Raw genomic sequence first — 22,179 nt, forward strand, 5'->3', positions numbered from 1 at the left:
ATCATACAAATAAACTGTAAATTTTATTTTAATTCCCACATAATATACTATTGGATGGCTTTATAGTTTTTTCAGTTGAGCTGCTGAAGGATTTAACCAGAGAGTGACCCAGTCAGATTTGTGTTTACAGAGATCTTCCTGACCACAACATGGAGGAAAAATAGAAAAGAGTAAGCTCAGAAGCAGGAAGAAAAGTAGTCTAAGCCAGGTCTCAAATACACAGCAGCAGTAAGAATAGAAAATAGGAGATATAGTTTAGGAATATTTAAGAAGTGGACTTGACTAGTCAAAGTGCTAGATGGGGAAGGAGGTCAGAGTAGGATGACTCCCAGGTTTCTGTTAGGTAGTAGATTGGGTCAAGGTTTCATTAACCTAAATGGAAAAGTGGGTGGTTTTTTGTGGGAAGCTAATGACTTTGGTTTTAAATGTTAATTTTGAGATGTCTATAGTTTATCTAAGTGGAGTTATCCAGGAAAATTTTCAGGGTTAGAAACAGGGAGATGATCAACATATATTAGTGGTTGAAGCTATAAACATCACCCAGAGAAGGTATGCACTCAGAATAAATGGGAACCATGTACTAAATATGATAAAATAGCAACATTTTAAGGGCATTATGATAAGGTAGGAAGTGGAAGCCAAATATCATGACTTAACAAATGAGGCGGAGTCAAGAAAATAAAGACAGTGAATGTATCCTTTTCTGTTAACTATAAAGAATAAGAGAGGACAATAGCATGGGATGGAGGAATGAGGAATTGAGAGGAAAAGAGAGCGTGTGATTTGAGGCTTAAGACATACGGATATGCTGTGGGTGGGGGGAGATCTTTAGATGGAAGGCTAAAGATTATAAGAAAAAGAATGGATAATGAGGAGTGTACCATCCATGAGGCTATGGAAATGTATGGGATCTGGGGTAGAAGGAGGTTTGGCAATTAGCTTTTCTTTTTTTATCTCCCTGTTGGGAAGGTAGAACAGTTAGCTTTGTACAAGTGAGAGAGACACCTTTTCCTCCCTGCAGACAGGAAGAAAGGCAGTTGGGATGATTGTGAAGGTAGATAAATTTGTGGGTAGAAAGACTGAAGGTAAGAAGAAAGTTCAAAATTAACCGGGCATGGTGGTGCATGCCTGTAGTCCCAGCTACTCAGGAGGCTGAGGCAGGAGGATCCCTTGAGCCCAGGAGTTTGAGGTTGCTGTGAGCTAGGCTGATGCCACAGCACTCTAGCCCAGGCAACAGAGTGAGACTCTGTCTCAAAAAAAAAAGAAAGTTCATGCCAAATGGCCTCTTTTTTTTTCATTAAAGGAGGCAAGTTCATCTACTGAGAGTGATGAGGGCTAACAGTAGGCTTGATGAAGGTGGCAAAGGTTGAAATACCTCCTGTGGAGAAGAAAGAAGTAGTTGTCTAAGAATGTCTGCTTTTTGTTACCAGTTATTATATTAATAGTGATATGTTTATTTCTGCTCATTTATTTTTTCACTTTAGATCTGAAACAGCAAAGACTTGGAAATCACTAGCAGAGTCAGAACGTTCCAGAGGATCCCTGGAGTCTATTGCTGAATATGTTGGTATGTAACTAGAAAAAATAATTAAGTTGTATCTACGTAGTCTAAAGGATTTGTACAAAGGCCTACAAAATTCTTCCTCTACAGCTTTTTTATTAAAAAGGGAATTTTTTAAATAGATTATTTAATATTTTTAAGTTACTTTTATATTTTAAAATGATTTGTTGGTTATGCATAAGTTATGTTGAATCAGTTTTTAATTGTCCAAATTTTATGACAAAAACCAAAGCATGAAGATTAAATGGCTGAGTATATCATCAGCATCTATAAATTCCCCCTTAATCAGATTTCATATCTGATTATGTATGATAATAGCCTATATTATTACTCGGGGTAAATGGTTATATACTTTTTTTTTCAGTTTAACCAAAGTTAAGAATTATTGAAAGTAAAATATAATTCAATGAGGAAATGAAACTGCTGGGGCGTGAGAAGACCTCCCTGGCGTCAGTGACAAAATGGAGATTTGGATTTAAAATTTTAATTCTTGGTTTATTAGCTCATTATATCATGTTTGCTTTCTTCTCATTTTGCAAATTTAATTCTTAAAGTACTATATTTGCAGAAACAGTTGATCTTTTTCCTTTTTTTTTCTTTTTACATTCAAGAGCTTAGGTGAAGGTCCCAGGAAAATTCATTCTTTCAGAAATATGTGTAGAAGTATATTTGTTCCTCCCTCCTTGGTTTTCTCTTTGAAGAATGTATGTACTATCATACAATCCTGTTTTTGCATGATTTGAGAATGATCATGCAAAGCAATGGCTCCATAAACTTAGATCCATTTTTCTTCACTTTATAGTTAACACTTGAGAAATTATTCCAAACTTTAAATTTTTCAGTAATTTTAAATGTCCTGTTTATTTTTACTACAATACAGTCTCTTAAAAGAAAAAATTACCATATATGGTAACCAAAACAGGTTATATTTATAGACCAGAGTTTTTCTTCACTAAAATTTGGCTTTTATTTAAACTTGGGTCCTCAAAACTGAAAGATTGCGATTAAATAATTTTGATGTGGTGATTTTTTTTTTTTCTTTAAGATGCTTCATTGTCAGGTTCTCAGAAATCAGTATCAGAAAGATCTTTACCTGCATATGCAAAGAAAGTGATTGAATGGGATAGTCGAACTGAAGATTTTCAGATCCCATCTCCAATTGTCAGAGCATCAAGGAAAACCGGGGCAGAATCTGGAGATTCTGTAGAAAATATATCTTCATTACCTCTTCTCAAAGGATTCAATGTCCCTAATAGAATTCTTGAGGTTTCTGAAGCCAAGGTTGAAGAATCTAGTAAAAAATCAGAAATACAAGAAGTAGAAAATACAAAATTAGAGGAGAGTGAGATTAAAGATGCTTGTTCTAAACAAAGGAAATCTGATGTCTTACTGAAACTAGACCTGGAACAGGGAGATTCATCTGAAATTCTTTCAAAGAAAGATTTTCCCTTAGATTCTGTAAATGTTCAGAAAGACTTAGTTAGATTAACCATTGAAAACCTTCATAAAAAAGAGGAAATGTTGAAAGAGAGACTGTCAGATCAAGATATGGATCATAGTCCAAACATCCAATTAGGAAAAGACATTGATGAGCAAAAGAACAAAAAGGAAGGGGACTTGTCTTGGTCAAAACATCTTTTTGTTTCTAAAGAATCATACTCTGAAGATTTTGAAGTGTCTTCATTCAAGAAAGAAATTTCAGCTGAACTGGACAAAGATGATTTTGAGGTGTCATCTTTGTTGTCACTCAAGAAAGACTCTCAGTCTTGCAGAGATAAGTCACAACCAACGAAGAGCTCTAGAAGTAGAGCCACTAGCTTTGGTAGTGATGATGAAATCAGTGAGTGCCTAAGCGAGAAAAGCCTTTCCATTCGTAGCAGTGTCCACTCTGAAAGGCTGTTAGAACTCAAGTCCCCTACAGAGCTTATGAAAAGCAAGGAGCGCAGTGATGTGAAGCATGAACAGGGAGTTACCCAATCCCTTTCCTTGCCATCAGTTTGTGCTGCTGATGAGTTACTTGATTTCCACATTGGTGATAGGGTGTTGATTGGCAATGTTCAGCCAGGAACTCTTCGATTCAAAGGTGAGACTAGTTTTGCTAAAGGATTTTGGGCTGGAGTAGAGTTGGATAAACCTGAAGGAAATAACAGTGGAACATATGATGGCATTGTATATTTTGAGTGCAAAGAAAAGCATGGCATTTTTGCCCCTCCTCAAAAAATATCTCACATTCCAGAAAACTTTGATGACTATACAGACATAAATGAAGATGAAGATTGTTATTCAGATGAACAATATCAATGCTATAATCAAGAGCAAAAGGATACAGAGGGTACAAAAGATAGAGAAAAAGATGCAGTTGAATATTTTTATGAAAAATCTCTACCTAGTATGCACAATATAGAAGCCTCAGTTGATAGAGATAGAAGCCTTAAAATAGAAAAAAACAACATACAGGACATTTCTAGGGTACTTGAAGCCCGTGTTCACCAGCAGTCTTCAGTGAATTCACTGATTTCTTCAAAGGGAAACAAAGACTTTGTTTCTGATGCCACAGAAAAAGTTTCCATTGCTGCAGAAGACGATACTTTAGACAATACCTTTTCTGAAGAATTGAAGAAGCAACAGCAATTTACAGAAAAGGAAGAGAACCTATATTCTGAAGTTTCAGAGAAGCTTTCTACCCCACTTCTGGACCTTTTATCAAGAGAAAAAAAACAATTGGAAGCCCAGCAGAGGTCATCACTTAATGAGGAAAAAAAGTCAAAGCAACAGCTGGAAACAGTCAGCTTACTGACAGACAGTTTACTAAAAATCTTTGTGAAGGACACAGTCAATCAGCTACAACAAATAAGAAAAGCTAGGAATGAGAAAATCCAACTTAGCAATCAGGAGCTTCTTGATGATGACCAAAAGAAAGTACCACCCCAAAATCTTGAGGAACAATCACCAAGTGTTCAAAGTTGCTTCTTAAGGTCTGAATTGGAAGATGAAAAAGAAGAGATTTCCTCTCCTGATATGTGTCCCAGACCTGTAAGTATTTTGTCTAGAAAAAGTGTCAATTTACCTTGCCTGTGTAGTACATTTTCATTCTGTGGTTCCTGATAGGTTTTTTTTTGTTTGGTTTTGTTTTCCTGACATGTTATTTATTAGATAAAGATCACTAATACTAGCTTTTAAAGGCCTTGTAGCTGTTTTTTTGTCTGAAGTGTAATTGTCCTCTATTATGTCATGAGTAGTCATGATAGAGTTGTCACAAACACTGACAGGTTTATGGGAACTGAAACATCCATTTAAACTGCTGTTGACAACCCTTGCATGCTGTCTACAGATTAGACTCCCTTCCAGATGCATTGGACAAATTTATTCCAAGGAGCTTTCCAGAGGTTCACACCCAGTTTTTTCTTGCCTATGAAATTGTTTGTTCACATATGGACTCAGTCATGGTTGCCCTGCAGAGATTCCCAGTTGTGATGCTGATTCTGGTAAAACTGAAATATATCCATTATGACATATACTTAGACCTTCAACTTGTTTAGGTGGCCCATGGACAACTGAGCAAAAAGTAATAATTTTGAGTAACTTGAGCCAGATAATCACCAAAGGTGAGAAATTTCATATCCCATTTCCATATCCCAAAGACAGTCCTTTAGAAACAGAATAATGATAATACAAAAAGAAAAAAAAAACCTAATCAGTAAACACTTTATAAAAATTCAGTTATAAGGCTTATATAAGCAGAATTGTGGGAACAAGATAATTTTTTTTCTTAAATTGTTTGTTAGTAGCCACCATATTGTTTTATTTTGCTTATCTATAGAGAAATATTAAATATATAAATAATACATTTACTTTGTGTTTAAAAGAAAAACATATTAAGTGATCTGAGATCACTGAATGGTTCTCTGTTGGAATGGTTCCATTTTTATAGGAGAGCCCAGTATTTGGTGCCAGTGGGCAAGAAGAGCTTGCTAAGAGACTTGCTGAACTTGAGCTCAGCCGGGAATTCCTAAGCACATTAGGAGATGATCAAGACTGGTTTGATGAAGACTTTGGTTTGAGCTCTTCTCACAAGATCCAAAAAAATAAGGCAGAAGAAACAATTGTACCTCTAATGGCTGAACCTAAAAGAGTATCCCAACAGCCTTGTGAAACATTATTGGCAGTCCCACACACTGCAGAGGAAGTAGAGCTTCTTGTACATAATGCAGCAGAAGAACTTTGGAAATGGAGAGAATTAGGTCATGATCTTCAAAGCATCAGTATTCCTGCAAAACTGCTTGACTGTGCCAATAAATGTCTAGATCTAGAAAGCACTAGTAAAAGGATCTACAAACAGGTATGTAACATGGAAGGATAATTTTAATTTTTAAACTTTTCTCTCATTGTCTGAAATTTAGATTCTTAGCCATTTTGTTTTGTTTTTCTCTATCAAGGCTGTTTTTGATTTGACAAAAGAGATTTTTGAGGAACTATTTGCTGAGGATCCCAACTTAAATCAGCCTGTGTGGATGAAGCCATGTAGAATCAACTCTATTTATTTCCGACGAGTGAAAAATCCAAATAACCTTGATGAAATCAAGGTAAGCTGCAAGCTGCATAGTATCTTCTTCTTTGACTTTTTGAACTTTGTGTTCATTTGCAGAGATCTATAAATGTTGTAAAAGCAGGTACTCTTCTGTATTGCTCATCTTTATGTTCTCAGGACCTGTCCTGTAGTGGGTGTTCAATAAATATTTGTTGATTCACTGAATCCATGAAAACAACGGAGGTATGGGAGTGAAAGGAAACCCTGAATCCTCAATTTGTGGGGGAAAAAATATATGACTTTTACTAGTCATTTCCTGTATTATGCGTAATTTATAGTATTAAAGAAAAATTAAGAAATACCCAGAGAAATAAATTATGGAAACTCATAGGAATTTTAGGTGAATTTTTTTTTTAAATTTAGAGGTAGAATATAATGTTCTAGAAGTACATATGAAAACATGTCATATGTATGTCTTTTCAGCATGCCAGTTCTGGACACATAGGTGTTATCTTTCCATCTTTGACTTTGGAGGTTTCAAATTGGTGATTTGTTTTTGAAATATGTAGGATAGTAATATGATATATTAAAATATTTATTTTGTTATCTGAGAAAACTTTGTCCAGAAGCTATAAGGACTGAAACTTCAAAGTCACACTGGTGGCAATCTTTTCTGCCTAGTCACAGGTTTCTTTAATTAAGCAAAGGTTATATTTCCAAATCAGTGATTCTCAAACTTTAATATGAATGTGAAGCATCTGGGGATCATTTTTAAATGGAGGTTCTCATTTAGTAGGTCTGGAGTAGGAACTGACATTCTACATTTCGAACAAGCTGTCAGGTGATGCTAATGCTGCTGGTCCCAGGACTGCTCTGAGTAGCAAGGCTTTAAAATTGTGTTTTCCAAACTTATTTGATCACAAAAGCCTTTAAAAATATCTTATACTGACAGAACACCAACAGATAGTTGTGAGATGTAATGTATGCTTACCTCAGGGATCAGCAGAATATGGCCCACGGGCCAAATCCAGCCCACTGCCTGTTTTTATAAATAAAATTTTGTTGGGCCACAGCCACACCCATTTGTTTACATATTATCTGTGGCTGCTTTCCTGCTACAGTAGTGGAGTTTAACAGTTGACAGAGACCACATGGCCCACAAAGCCTCTAAAATATTTACAATTTGACTCTTTACAGAAAAAGTTTGCCATCCCCTGGCTTAGATTAAAGTAAGTAGCTTTTTCAGAACACACTTGTGTATTCCATTCCTTCTACCCTTCCATAGTTGATAAATCCTTGAATGGGTCTGTGTGTGTCTGTGTGTGGGCAGGGAGTGGTGAAATTCGAGAGTATGTTGGTGCTTTGAGAAACTTCTCAGATGATTCTGATTCATAAATGTGTCTCTTCCCCCATGAAGAACATTTTTTTAATCAAACAACCATAAAAAGTAATAAAACAAGTTATTTGTTAATACAAAGAACAAATAAGTTGAAATTAGACAAGATACATAGTATATACCAACAGTCATCAAACTGCAAGCATCAATATAGCATACAATACATGCTGCCCATGAATTTCAACATTGAAATAGCATTTTGTAAAAGTTTTTCTAAGGGTGATAGTGCAAATCTTGTTAACAGTAAAATTATCATACTTCTCACACTGAAGTGTAGGTTAATATTTTTTTTAATTTAACATATTTGAATCTTGGTACTTCAAACTAAACTTGACAAAGCCTTGTACTTTTCTCACATGGCATTGTTCTCAAAAATTTCTTGGGATTTTTCAGATTCAGAGATTGATTTTGTGTTTTCTTTACTAGTTTTGTCAGGTTAAAGTTAGCTAATGGTGGTTCTTGGGTAAAGGGAACTCTAAAGTGATTTTTCTTTACAGATTCATCAATGGGTTTTACTTTTATATATTCTATAAACACAAAAATTCTTTAAGTGAATAAAGTCTTGAGCATTTGGAATGCTTTTCCCTTCAAATTGCTAAGTGGAGCCATAAGTGGAAGAAATTTGTGTCATCTTTTATTATATTCTTAGCATAAATCTGTTTATTGCATTATAAACACATAAATCTCAGGAACTTTGTTGTTTGTTTCATTTATTCGTCTTATTTCCACAGAATTTCATCACAACTGAAGTACTCAAGTTGTTCAGTCTTAAAAAGGAGGCAAGCCACAAAACAGATTGGCAGAAAATGATGAAATTTGGAAGAAAGAAAAGAGACCGAGTGGATCATATCCTGGTCAGTGTAAACAACCAAAGGATTTTTATTTTGACCATATCTTCTAAAGTCAGAATATAGTTAGATTATAAATGGAAAAGGGATATAATTAATCTTTATTATATTAAAATCTTAAAGTCTTCATTTGCTGCATTTCTACTTCTCAGTTTTTTTCTGAGAGAATTATTTTCTTTTGTACTCAAGATGAACATTTAACTTCATGAACAGTATTTTGTGGAGAACTTGAGAAATAAAAGCTTAACTGAAAGCAAAGTTTAAAGTAGTGAATTGAAAAGACACCAGTGTCAGCCAGGTGTGGTGGCTCCTGCCTGTAGTCCCAGTTACTTGGCAGGCTGAGGCAGGAGGATCGCTGGAGCCTAGGAATTTGAGGCTGTAGTGAGCTATGTTCATGCCACTGCACTCCATCCTGGGTAATAGTGAGACCCTTTCTCAGAAAAGAAAAAAAGAAAAGAAAAGAGACCAATGTGGATTCTGGAGCCAGCCTGCCTAAGTTTAAATCCCTGTTCTGCCACTTACTTGGTGTGTAATCTTGGACAAGTTTATCTAACCTTTTTGTGCCTCATTTCCCTATCACAAAATGAAGATGACAATAGTGGCAACTACCTGATAAAATTATTAAGAGAATTATGTCATCATTTATACATATATAAAGCAGTTAGAACAGTTCCCTGTACATAATTCAGTAAATATTAGCTGTTATCATCTCCTCATTATTGTTATCATTATCCAGAACTTTAGCTGGATAGGATTTATTTGGTTTTTCAGTATATTTCTCTAACATTAGAAAGTATTTGTCAAGAAAAAAGAAAAGAAATAAATTGTCTTTTACCCTTTCTTCTCTAGAAAAAGAATGCTATGTGGTGGCAAACCTTAGGAAACTCATATGTTACTTGATTCAGGCTTACGTCTAAACATTTCAATTCTGAACTTTCTATCTTGTCTGTATTAACATTCATATAATAAAAAAAAGTATAATGCTTAAATTTCAGTTTTCCCCATGTATGTACCTCTAGTGCTTCATTTACTTGGTAATAACTATATAATTTATTTGTTTAGGGTTTTATAGTTTATCACTCTTTCTCATGCCTTATTTGATCCTTGCAATAATTGTATGAGATGGGAAGGACTAATGTTAGTCTATGTTTTACATATGAAGAAATTTAGATTCAAAAATATTAAGTGATTTGCCCAGCAAATAAGAGCCAAGGTTTTAACCAATTGTTAACTTGAGAGAGAAGGTAAATTTGTTCTCATACTTCTATAATGTTTTAAGGTTTGAGTCATTATTGATTTCTAAGATGTTACTTCCTTTACTTCTTAGGAATTAGAGAAAAAATCATGCCAAGAGACATTGATCTATCAGTTAAATTGATCATACCCCTGTAAATCACCCATGTGTACATACCAAGTCAAAACTTGTGCTAATTAGGGAATGGTGTTACAATGGTAAGCAAAGCAGACATAGACCCTGCCTTCGTGGATTTCCAGTTTGCCGGCAGAAATTAGCCATTAACATAATTTACACAAGTGTATAATTATAACTTAATAAAAATAGGAGAATAGGGAGCTGTTGTAAAAGCATAACCAGAGCCAGCTGATATAATGAGGATGGTCAAGGCAGATTTCCCTGACAAAGTGGCATTTCAGCTCAAATCTTAAAGATGAATTACAGATGAATTAAAGCATTAACTGAACTCTTGATAGACAGAAGAACAATTTAGGGAGACCAAGCCACACGTGCAAAGACCTGAAATGGGAAGGTGTATGTGTTTGACCTGAAATGTCAGAGTGGCTGGAGAGTGAGGGGAGAGGTGGCATAAGATAAAGCTAGAAAAGTAGTCATCCATTGCCTTTTAAGCCACATTAAGGGTTTTGGATTTTATCCTAAAAACAAGGGATTAAGCAAGAGAAATTATAAGATTTGATTTGTAGTTTTAAAAAACCATAGAGGAATGCTTTAAAAGGAATAAGAACATGACAGAAGAAAAACCAACGCGAAGGGTATTACAAGTTGAGCGTTTGAAAATCTGATATCTGAAATACTTCTGGTTCCAAGCATTTCGGATAAGGGCTACTCAACCTGTATAAATGAGAGATGACTGCTTAGGTGTGTTAAAGCAAAATGTCTTAGATAAATTTTCCTTGAAATAAGTCAAAGTAACTGAAGAAACTAGCATGGGTAGTATACCAATTCAAAATGACAGAGAGAGCAAAGGTTTAATACATAAGGCTTCCAGCTAGTTCCAGACTTATATTTCATATGGTTATAAAAATGTCATCTTAATAGTGGAAGGATTAAATATATTGGAGGGGGAGGGCAGCAGTTTGGAGCCATCTTCAGACCTGAACTATTAATCAGAATTAATGGAGTCATCTTCAGATCTGAACTATTAGTCAGAATTAACAAATAGTATATCTAAAAAGTGAACAATAACAAGTTGATTTGTCACTCTTTATTAAATGTACCAAAAAACAAGGTATTGTACCTTGACAGCGGAGGCTTCCAGCAAGTGCCGAATACAGTCAGTTAAGCAAAGACATCTCTCCAGTTGTTATCAGAAAATTCTCAAATATGTAACAAACAAAATGTTTCTTTTGTAAGTGTAGGATTATTATAGCTTGGATAAGTGTGATGTCTGTGCATAACAATTGAAGAGATTTAGCAATTGGTAAGCAATAACAAAATATATATTATGTGAATATCCCCTTTTCTGGTCATAAAATATCATTCAGCTTCCTACAGAGAAACCTGACTTACATAACTTTTTGCATGAATTCATTCTTCTTAATGTTTAACAAAATGATTCTGTTAGCTTCTTGAGCCAATTATTAACAAGCAATGCTAAAGGAACTAGTCTCCTCTCCCACTATCCCACTATTAGATTTGGCCATCCTAGCATTTGCAGATTCTAATGTTTTTGTATTTTAGGAGGATTGAGATTTAAAACAACTTTTTTTTTTATAACACATAACACACAAAACAAAAATTTTTCCTTTAGTACAAAAAGATCTCAGAAATAGGAATTTTTTAAAGTTTTTAAAATAATATTATAAAAATATGTACATTGTAGAAAGTTTAGAAAATACTGATTAAGCAAAAGAAGATAATCATGATAATTTTACCACCTAGATAACTCTTAATATTAGATAACTCTTAATATCTCTATACAAAAAAGATTTGAGACTTTTTTGTATAGAGAATTTTAAACAAATTGATATTGTAGTCTCCTTTTAGAAATTTCTTTTTACTTAATAAAATGTGGACATTTTTCCTTGTCATTAATGTTCCTCTGTTTTATATTATGTTTTAACAACTTTACTCTTCTTTTGTGTGAAAATATAGTAGTCTATCACATGGATATACTATATTTAGTCAATAATTTTTTTGCTCTTTTAAACAACACTGTTGTAATAAACATCTGTTGTATATCTTTGCACATATTTTCAATAATTCCTTAGGACATTCTTAGAAACAGAATTGCTCACTAGAAGTACAATGCAGAATGTTAAGATTTTTACATGTTGACCAGTTCTTCCCTGGGAAGGTTATATACTCACCAGCACTATATATAAGAGTGTGGCTTTTCTCACTTTTGCCAATACTGGCTATTATCCACTTTTTAAATCTGTACTGAAAGAATGAGCTTATTTTTTCTACATAATTTTATCTTTTTCTACCTGTCATTTGCTATTTTTCTAAGTCTTTTTCATATTTAATTATGAAATATTTCTGAAGTATGAAGAATAGGAAATAACATAGATCCCATTGTTTCTGCATTTCTCTCCTGCATTTTGAGTTCAGTTGCCGTGTACCTAAAGCACATACTTTAGCATTTCATTAACTTCAGATCTTTAATGTAAAGTCTCAATGTTCACCTAAAAATGTCTTTATTTCAACTCTTAGTTGAGTATAGAATTCTAAGTTGATAGCTCTCTTACTTCAACAGTTTGAACATTTCACTGTAATCTGACCTTTCCTGTTGCTGTTGAGAAATCTGCTGGCTGTCCTTTATGGGGAATTGGTATTCTCTTTTTAGTTTCCATTTAAGATTGTGCACGTGTATGTATCTATTTGTTCTGTATTTTTTTCTGGCTGTGTCTAGGTAAGAATTTATTTTTAATCTGCTTTAGACTCATTGTGCTTATTGAATCTGTAGAGTCATATCTTTACTCAATTCTGGAAAATTCTCAGCTATTACCTTTTATAATAGTGCCTCTCCCCAGTTCTTCCAATTCTTTATGGCCCTTCTTTAGACATATCTTTGGCCTTATTCTCTTACCCCTAAGTAGTTGCAGGACCTCCTCTCTTTTAAATCCCTCTTTGTTCTGGTACTTAAGATTTTCCCTTCTTTCTCAAGATTTCTTTATGCATTACAATTATTTTTTGTTACAGTTTAATATAGCTACATATTTATATGAGGAGAACTTTTTTGCATTATCTTTACCATTTTTGCTGGAACTGACAATCTTGACAGCTGCTAGTTTTCTTATACAGAGATTTTTTTTTTAATGTACTCTAAGAGTTTTTCAAGTTTTATTTGTAACTAATAGTTGAATATTATAGTTCAAAAGAGTGGGAGAAGATACCTTAATATTTTGGTCAGCCCAATACTGTAGATAAAATGAAGTCATCTTTTCTTATAAAATTGATAGTTTTTATTATTTTTCTGGAGTTTTGACTATTGGTAATTTTGGTTAGGATCTATAGTTTTAAAGATTTCTGAAACTTGCTGAGCTTCATTTAATATTTTTGCATGTAATGAACCCCAAAATTCTCTCATGGATTTTAGAGCCTCTAAAATGGGGGAGGATGACAAAAGCAGTTAAGAGCAAGGCCTCTGGAATCAGACTGCTTGTAAGATTCCAATCTTGTTTCTACCACTTATTAACAGTATGACTTTTTGGGTAAGTTACTTTATCTCTCTATCTGTTTCAGTCTCCTCATTTGTAAAATGGCAACCCCTTAGAGTTGTTGTGATGATTAACAGATATAACTCTCAAGAGTATTAGATGTTATTAATATAATTATTTTCATTGAGTTAGAGTAGTTTTCTTACTTGCACTTAAAGCTGTTTCAGCTTTAGTGTTCCACCAACGCCTAATATAGCATTCTTGGCCAGGCGCGGTGGCTCGTGCCTATAATCCTAGCACTCTGGGAGGCTGGGACAGGCGGATCATTTGAGTTTAGGAGTTCGAGACCAGCCTGAGCAAGAGCGAGACCTCGTCTGTACTAAAAAAATAGAAAGAAATTAGCTGGACAACTAAAAATATATAGAAAAAATTAGCCAGGCATGGTGGTGCATGCCTGTAGTCCCAGCTACTCGGGAGGCTGAGGTAAGAGGATTGCTTGAGCACAGGAGTTTGAGGTTGCTGTGAGTGAGGCTGACACCACGGCCCTCTAGCCCGGGCAACAGAGTGAGACTGTGTCTCAAAAAATAAAATAAAATAAAATAATAATAATATAGCATTTTTTGAAAGCAAAATCACTTTGAACAAGAACAAGCAAACACAACTAGTAGATTTAATTCCAAGAATGAGGTGACTCCAACTTTCTATATTATATCATATTGTCAACCATACTGTCAAGTTTTTCAATACAATTTTCTAACTAATTCCAATCTTTTTTGCCATCACACTAGATTGTGGTGTTATTAACACAGATTTTGTTATGTCAAAAATGTCCAACTAGAAAAGTGACTCTGATATATGTATAGATAAATACCATGCTTCAAACAATAATAAGAAAGAAATAGAGAAAACTATTCACATATTTCCCTGTTAAAGCATTATTGAAAACGATCCAGTGAGCTCCAAGTACCACCTATGGCCAATTCAAGCCAATCCAATCCATCAATAATTAATTCTTAGGCACCTGCTATATGCTAGGTAGTACTCTAGGTCCTGGGGATACAATTAGTGAACCAAACAGACAGAACTCAAGGAGCTTTTATTCTAGTGAGGGAGACAAATAAGACGAATAAATCAAATGTATATAAAGAAGGAGACTGAGTGCAGTGGCTCATGCTTGTAATCCTAGCACTCTGAGAGGTCAAGGCAGGAGGATCGCTTGAGGGCAGGAGTTCGAGACCAGCCTCAGCAAGAGTGAGACCCCGTCTCTTCTAAAAACAAAAAATTAGCTGGGCATGGTGGCGCATGCCTTTAGTCCCAGCTACTCGGGAGGCTGAGGCAGGAGGATCGATTGAGCCCAGGAGTTTGAGGTTGCTGTGAGCTAGGCTGATGCCACGGCACTCACTCTAGCCCAGGCAACAGAGCAAGACTGTGTCTCCAGAAAAAAAAAAAAAAAGAAAAGAAAAAGGAAATATTGGGTATAGACAGGGTTACAATTTTAGATAGGCTGACTGGGGAAGATCTCATGGAAAAGTTGGAGCAGTGTCTCTGCCTAACTGACTCTGTGACATTTGTACAAAGGACTGAAGGAAGTGAGGAAATGAACCAAGTACTCATCTGGGGAAAGAACATTCTAAGACAAAGCTACAGTGAGCCTTGCACACTGAAGGAACAGTCACTATGTATGGAACAGAGTGAGAGTTGGGAAAGAGTAGTAAAAGATGATGTTCCAGAGGTAAAGGGCATGGGAGTGGGGAGCCATATAGGGTTGTGGTTTGAATGTATTCACCAAAGTTCACATGTTGGAAACTTAATCCACAATGCAACAGTGTTGGGTGGTAGGGCCTATTAAGAGGTGATTAGGTCATGTGAACTCTGCCCTCACGAATGGATTAATGTTATCTTGGGAGTGGGCTTATTTATAAAAGTGAATTTGTCCCCCTCTTGCTTTCTTTCCCTTCCACTTTCTGCCATGGGATGATGCAGCATGAAGGCCCATGGCAGATGTGGCCCCCTTGATCTTGGACTTCCCAGCCTCCAGAACTGTAGGAAATAGATTTCTTTACTGTATAAATTACCCAGTTTCAGGTATTCTTCTATAGCAACACAAAACAGACTGTGACAAGGGTGCGATAGGTCTTAAGGACTTTAGTTTTTAGTCTGAGTGAGACATTCAAAGTTTTGAGCAGGAAAGTGACATAATCTGACTTATATTTTAACAGGATCACTCTGGCTGCTGTATTGAAAATAGACTGAAGGAAGAGTGGGAAAGGTGGGAGCAAGGACATGAGTAGGATATATGAGTCTGGAGTTTAAGCAGGAGTGCTAGGCTAGAGATACGATTTGGGGAGTGGTGAACATATAGATGGTAGTCAAAGCCATGAGACTAAGAAAGTGTAGGTGAATAGAGACGAGGTCCATGCACTGATTCCTGGAGCACTCCAGAGGAGGAACCAACAAAGGAAACTGAGAAATAGCAGCCAGTGAGACAGAAGAAAGCCATGTGAAAGTGTTTCTAGGAGAAAGGAGAGATCAACTGTGTCCAGTGCTACTAATGGGTCCCTTAAGATAGGAACTGATTATTTACCATTGGATTTAGCAATGTGGAGGTCATTATTAATCTTAATACAGGTGGTTTTGGTGGTATGGATGAGAGAAAGACAGATTAGGGAGACTAAAAATGGACACTTCAAAGTGGTAACAAGAGAGTTCTTTTAGCTTAGAAGAACTATGCAGTTTGTATGCTAATGAGAAAGATTCAATAGAGAAAATGTATGATGCAGGGGAGAGAGGACAGCAGTATCCCTGAGTAGACAGGGGATGGAATCCACACAGTGGAGAGGTTGGCCTCAAAGTGAATCTTTTTAAAAATTAATACTATTTTTAATTGACAGGTAATCATTATATTTATGGGGTACAATATGATGTTTTGATATATGTATGCAATGTGGAACGATTAAATGAAGCAATTAACGTATCTATCACCTTGCTTACCTATCATTTTTTATGGTATGAGACATTTGAAATTTTACTTAGTTGTTTTGAAATATACATTATTATTGACTATAATCACTCTGCTGTGCAACAGATCTCAAAACTTGTTCCTCCTATCTGTCTGAAACTTTATACCCTTTGATCAACAACTCTATATTCTCTCCCTCTCCACACCGCCAGCCTCTGGTAACCATCATTATACTCTCTTCTTCTATGAGTTCAAATTTTTTAGATTCCACATATAAATCAGATCATACAGTATTTTTCTTTCTTTGCTTGGCTTACTTCACTTAGCATAATGTCCTGCAGTTTCATTCATGTTGTTGTAAATGACAGGATTTCCTTTGTTTTAGTATTCCATTACATACACACATTTTCTTTATCCATTCATTTGTTGATGGACATTTAAGTTGATTCCATATCTTGGCTATTGTGAATAGTGCTGCAGTGAACATGGGAGTGCAGATATCCCTTCAACATACTGATTTCAGCTCCTTTAGATCTATATTCAGAAGTGGGATTACTAGATCATATGGTAGTTCTTTTTTAGTTTTTTGAGAAGCCTCCATATCATTTCCACTGTGGCTGTGCTAATTTAAATTCCCACCAACAAGGCTTCTCTTTTCTCTGTATTTTTGCCAACACTTAGCTTTCATCTTTTTGATAAAAGCCAATCCAATAGGTGTGAGGTAGTATGTGATTTTAATTTGTATTTCTCTAATGATTAGTGATGCTGAGAATTTTTTTTTCATATGCCTGTTGGCCATTTGTATGGCTTTTTTTGAGAAATATCTGTTCAAGTCCTTTGCCCATTTAATTGGGTTATTTTTTGCTATTGAGTTGAATTCCTTATATATTTTGAATATTAATTGTTTACCAGATGTATAGTTTGCTAATATTTCCTCCCATTCTGTTGGCTGTCTCTTTACTTTGTTAATTGCTTCCTTTGCTGTGCAGAAGCTTTTTAGTTTGATGCCATCCCATTTGTCTATTTTTGCTTTTGTTGTCTGTGCTTTCAGGGTCATATCAAAAAAATCACTGCCTGGACCAATGTCATAGAGCCTTTACCCTATTTTCTTCTTGCAGTTTTACAGTGTCAGGTCTTATATTTAAGTCGTTAATCAATTTTCAGTTGATTTTTGCATATGGTATAAGATAAGGATCCAATTTTATTCTTCTGTGTGTGAATAGCCAGTTTTCCCAGCACCATTTATTGAAGAGACTGTCCTTTCCCCATTGTGTGTTCTTGGCACCTTTGTCAAAGATCAATTGACTGTAAATGTATGGATTTATTTTCAGGCTTTCTATTTTATTCCACTGGTCAGTGTGTCTGTTTTTATGCCAATACCATGCTATTTTGATTACATTTGTTTATAAGAGATCTTAAAGTCAGGTAGTGTGATGCCTCCAGCTTTGTTCTTTTTGCTCCAGATCGTTTTGGTTGTTTGGGGTCTTTTGTAGGTCCATACAAATGTAAGGATTATTCTATTTCTGTGGAAAATGATACTGGATTTTTTTTTTATTTTTTAATTTTTTTTTTTGAGCAGAGTCTCACTGTATCACCCAGGCTGGAGTGCAGTGGCCTCATCATAGCTCACTGCAACCTCACACTCCTGGGCTCAAGCAATCCTCTTGCCTCGGTCTCCTGAGTAGCTGGGAATACAGGTGCGTGCCACCACGCCCAGCTAATTTTTATATTTTTTATATAGGGGGGGGTCTCATTCTTACTCAGGCTGGTCTCAAACTCTTGGCCTGAAGCAATCCTCCTGTCTCAGCCTCCCAGAGTGCTAGGATTATAGGTGTGAGCCACCACACTCAGCCAATATTGGAATTTTGATAAGGATAGCATTAAATCTGTAGATCACTTTGGACAGTATGAACATTTTCACAATATTAATTCTTCTAATCCACGAAGATGGGATACCTTTCATTTATTTGTGTTTTCTTGAATTTCTTTCATCAATGTTTTAAGTTTTCAGTATATAGATCTTTCACCTCCTTGGTTAAATTTACATCTAAGTATTTTAATTATTTTGTTGCCATTGTAAAAGGGATTGTTTTCTTAATTTCCTTTTTGGATAGTTTGTTATTACTATATAGAAATGCTACTGATTTTTGTATGTTGATTTTGTAACTTTACTGAATTCACTTATCAGTTCTAATAGTTTTTTGGTGGAATCTTTAGGATTTTCTATATATAAGATCATGTCATCAGCAAATGGAGACAATTTCACTTCTTCCTTTCCTTTTATAATGTGTTTTCTTTCTTTCTCTAGCCTAATTGCTTTGGCTAGGACTTTCAGTACTATGTGAAAAGAAGTAGTGAGTGTGGGCATTCTTGTCTTATCTCTGATCTTAGAGGAAAAGCTTTCAACTTTTCATTGTTGAGAATGACGTTAGCTGTGGGTTTGTCACATATGGCCTTTATTATGTTGAAGTACATCTCCTCTATCCCTAATCTTTTGGGAATTTTTATCATGAAAGGGTGTTGAATTTTGTCAAAGCTTTTTCTACATTTATTGAAATGATAATATGATTTTTATCCTTCATTTTGTTAATGTGGTGTATCACATTTTACTGATTTGTGAATGTGGAACCATCCTTACATCCCAGGAGTAAGTCCCACTGATCATGGTGAAATGATTCTTTTATCAGACTGAATCTTAATTGCCTTTTAAAACAGTTATAACGTGATAAATTATTATACTAAACATTTCATAATAACCAGTTGGTTCTTCTAGATTAAGAAAATATATATTTTAGCTATTGCTTGGGCTAGGGAGGTCACTAATCAATGTAACTATGTGTTTTTAGGCAAATAAATACAAAGAATGTTTTTTTAGACATAAGGCCTATGTTAGACAAAAAAGAAGAAAAATCTTTCTTTTTCAGCTCTAGTCCTCATTTACTGTTCCTTTATCCTTTCACAAAGGCATTGATTAATTTACTTCTTAGGTTAGCTAAGAAAAGCTATTTTTAAATGGCAGCACATTCTCAAAGTATATATGATATGGAAGGAGTAACAAGTAATTAGACCTACTTTTGTATGTCCTTTATGTACAGTGGCCTTGGAAAGTCTCCTTACTGTAGATAGAATTGCCCATAAAATGTCAAGTTCTTTAGTGAAACCCTCTAGCTAATGATTGAATCTCCTTTACAACCTATGATCTGATAAGATACTTGAAAGCTCCTGAGTTTCTCTTATCTGTAAGTTCTTTCTCATATTAAGCCTAGATTGGTTTTCACATAATTAATTACAGTTTGATTCTACAGCTTTGGGGCTTTACATAACAATTTTAATTCTTCCTACACCCTTTTGAAGCAGCTATATTATGTTTCACCTGAGTCTTTTCTACCTATTAAGTGTTGAAATTCTCTCCTATTTTCTGATGTGGTTTTGAGCCCCCTCAACATCAACTGTAGCTCTTTGTCAGTGTTTCTCTTTAAATACAGTGCTCTGAATTGGCCAAATAGTATTTCACGTGTTGTTTAATTAGTGCAGTCAGACAACCTCCTTTTTTCAAGATAGTATATTTTGATTAGTGCAGTTTATGATTACATTTCTTTTGTTTATTTTTAGCTATATCATACTCATAGCACTCATAGGAGCTTAGGGAAACCCCAAGACCAAAATCCCAACCTCTGTTTTTGTAGCGATTTTTTGCACCCTGTTATAGGACCTTTATTTTATTCCTTCATCTTGTTAAATTTAGCCCATCATTCCAGGCTTCAACACATTTTTGGGTTCTTTCTTTGAACGTGTTATAATATTTCCCAGCTTCATGTCATCTCTAAAATTGTTGTACCTTCCTTCATCTAGGTCATTGCCAAAAACAATGAACTAGACAGAGCCAAAGACAACCTTTCAGCATTCAGTACCTTCTATTTGCACTGTCCTAGTTACTGGAGAATTATAAATGAAAAGAAATAACCCTTCAGGAACTCACAGCCTGGTGGGACCACAGATACACATAATATAATTCAGCATGGTAATTGCTACAATGGAATGTGAAGAAAGTAGAATACAAGCACAGAGGTAAAGCCTCCTGAGTCTTCCAGGAAGAAACTTTCTTCCAGGTTGATAGCTGTCCTTTAATCAAAAAAGTATAAATCCAGGCCGGGCATGGTGGTTCATGCCTGTAATCCTAGCACTCTGGGAGGCCAAGGCAGGAGGATCCCTTGAGCTCAGGGGTTTAAGACCAGCGTGAACAAGGGTGAGACCCCGGTCACTACCAAAAATAGAAAAAATTAGCTGGGTGTGGTGGCACACTCCCGTATTCCCAGCCACTGGGGAGGCTGAGGCAGAAGGATGGCTTGAGCCCAGGAGTTTGAGGTTGCAGTGAGCTATGATGACGCCACTGCACTGTAGCCTGGGCGACAGAGCAAGACTCTGTCTCAAAAAAAAAAAAAAGTACAAATCCACCTCACTGACTTGTCTCTGTTTCTCCATCTTGTTCACAAGGATGTGGTGCAAGACTCTGGCATCTGCTTGCTGAAGTCGGGCCACATTCTATCTACCACGTCTCTCTATTCCATCAGCCTAATACCCTGTCAAAAAGAGAAAGAAAGAAAGAAAAAGAAGTTATTGTTAGTTTCACCTTTAAGTGTAATTTAATTGTTTCTATATCATATTTATTAATTTATATAGAAACATACGTCTGTCTTCAGGAGCAGGGCAAATGTGTAATAGACTCTAAAGATCAGAAGAAAAAAACAGGCAGATTTATAGGCCATGAGATTCCTCAGTTGCTATAGTTGAAGTTCCAAGTTATGCTTGGAGCTTTCTGATTGGCCAAAGCAAAATGGAAAACATCATGTTAGTTCTGACTGAGAGAGAAATAGTTCCTGTTCTAAAGGAGGAGCAAAGCTTTTGCCAATACCGAAATCTTATATTTCAGTGTGGGCTGCATTGAGGTTATGCTGAGAGACATAATGAGTAACGTTGTGAGCATATATTTCTCCTGCAAGCATGAAAAAGATTTCCTAAATGTTGTTACTGGGGAGGAAATTGCTCAAAGAACAGATTTAATATTAAAGGCTAAGAGAACTTGCCTATAAAATGGAAAGCTGTGCAACTTTTTTTTTCTTTTTTTTGAGACAGAGTCTCACTCTGTTGCCTGGGCTAGAGTGCCGTGGTGTCAGCCTAGCTCACAGCAACCTCAAGCTCCTGGGCTCAAGTGATCCTCATGCCTCAGCCTCCCGAGTAGCTGGGACTACAGGCTTGTACCACCATGCCCAGCTAATTTTTTATATTTTTAGTTCCCCAGCTAATTTCTTTTTATTTTTTAGTAGAGATGGGGTCTCACTCTTGCTGAGGCTGGTCTCGAACTCCTGACCTCAAGCGATCGACCCGCCTTGGCCTACCAGAGTGCTAGGATTACAGGCGTGAGCCACCGCGCCCGGCCTGCTGTGCAGCTTTGAACAAATTCATTGGGGATGTAAAATCTTTTGTGCAGACACACCTGGAATATAGTTATCCCTCAGCACCTGTTTGAGAAGTGTTAACATTAGGCTGTTTCCTATAGCATCCTTCATAAGAGAGGAACACCAGTTCTCTGGTAGGTTGATAAGTATATACTCTCACAACATGGTTGTATGGTCAAATAAATATGGGAAACTCTGAGTTAAACAAATTTTGTTTTGTTTGTTTGTTATAGAGACCTCTGTCTCCCAGGCTGGAGTGAAGTAGTGTGACCATAGCTCACTATAACCTTGAACTCTTGGACTCAAGCAATCCTCCTGTCTCAGCCTCCTGAATAGCTAGGACTACAGGCATGTGCCATCATGCCCGGCTAATCCAAAAAAATTTTTTGTAGATACAGGGGTCTCACTATGTTGTCCAGGCTGATCTGGAACTCCTGGTCTCAAATGATCCTCCCCTCTTAGCCTCCCAAAGTGCTAGGATTGTAGGTGTGAGCCACTGCATCCAGTCTAAACAAGTTTCTTTATGGGTGGACTTATCTCTAATAGGCTAATGTACATTGTATATCTCCCAGAG

At 35.9% G+C, this 22,179-nt stretch overlaps 1 protein-coding gene across 1 annotated transcript in view; it reads left to right on the forward strand.

The window, feature by feature from the left end:
* CEP350 (centrosomal protein 350) overlaps positions 1-22,179 on the forward strand; it is a 159,567-nt gene that overhangs the window by 132,995 nt on the left and 4,393 nt on the right. The window contains exons 33-37 of the mRNA XM_069480283.1: positions 1,485-1,567; positions 2,607-4,594; positions 5,493-5,900; positions 5,998-6,144; positions 8,217-8,339. Coding sequence (XP_069336384.1) covers positions 1,485-1,567; positions 2,607-4,594; positions 5,493-5,900; positions 5,998-6,144; positions 8,217-8,339 — 2,749 coding nt within the window. The remainder of the gene's footprint in view (positions 1-1,484; positions 1,568-2,606; positions 4,595-5,492; positions 5,901-5,997; positions 6,145-8,216; positions 8,340-22,179) is intronic.

Source organism: Eulemur rufifrons, chromosome 8 (assembly GCF_041146395.1).
Source record: "Eulemur rufifrons isolate Redbay chromosome 8, OSU_ERuf_1, whole genome shotgun sequence".
Taxonomy (NCBI): Eukaryota; Metazoa; Chordata; class Mammalia; order Primates; family Lemuridae; genus Eulemur; species Eulemur rufifrons.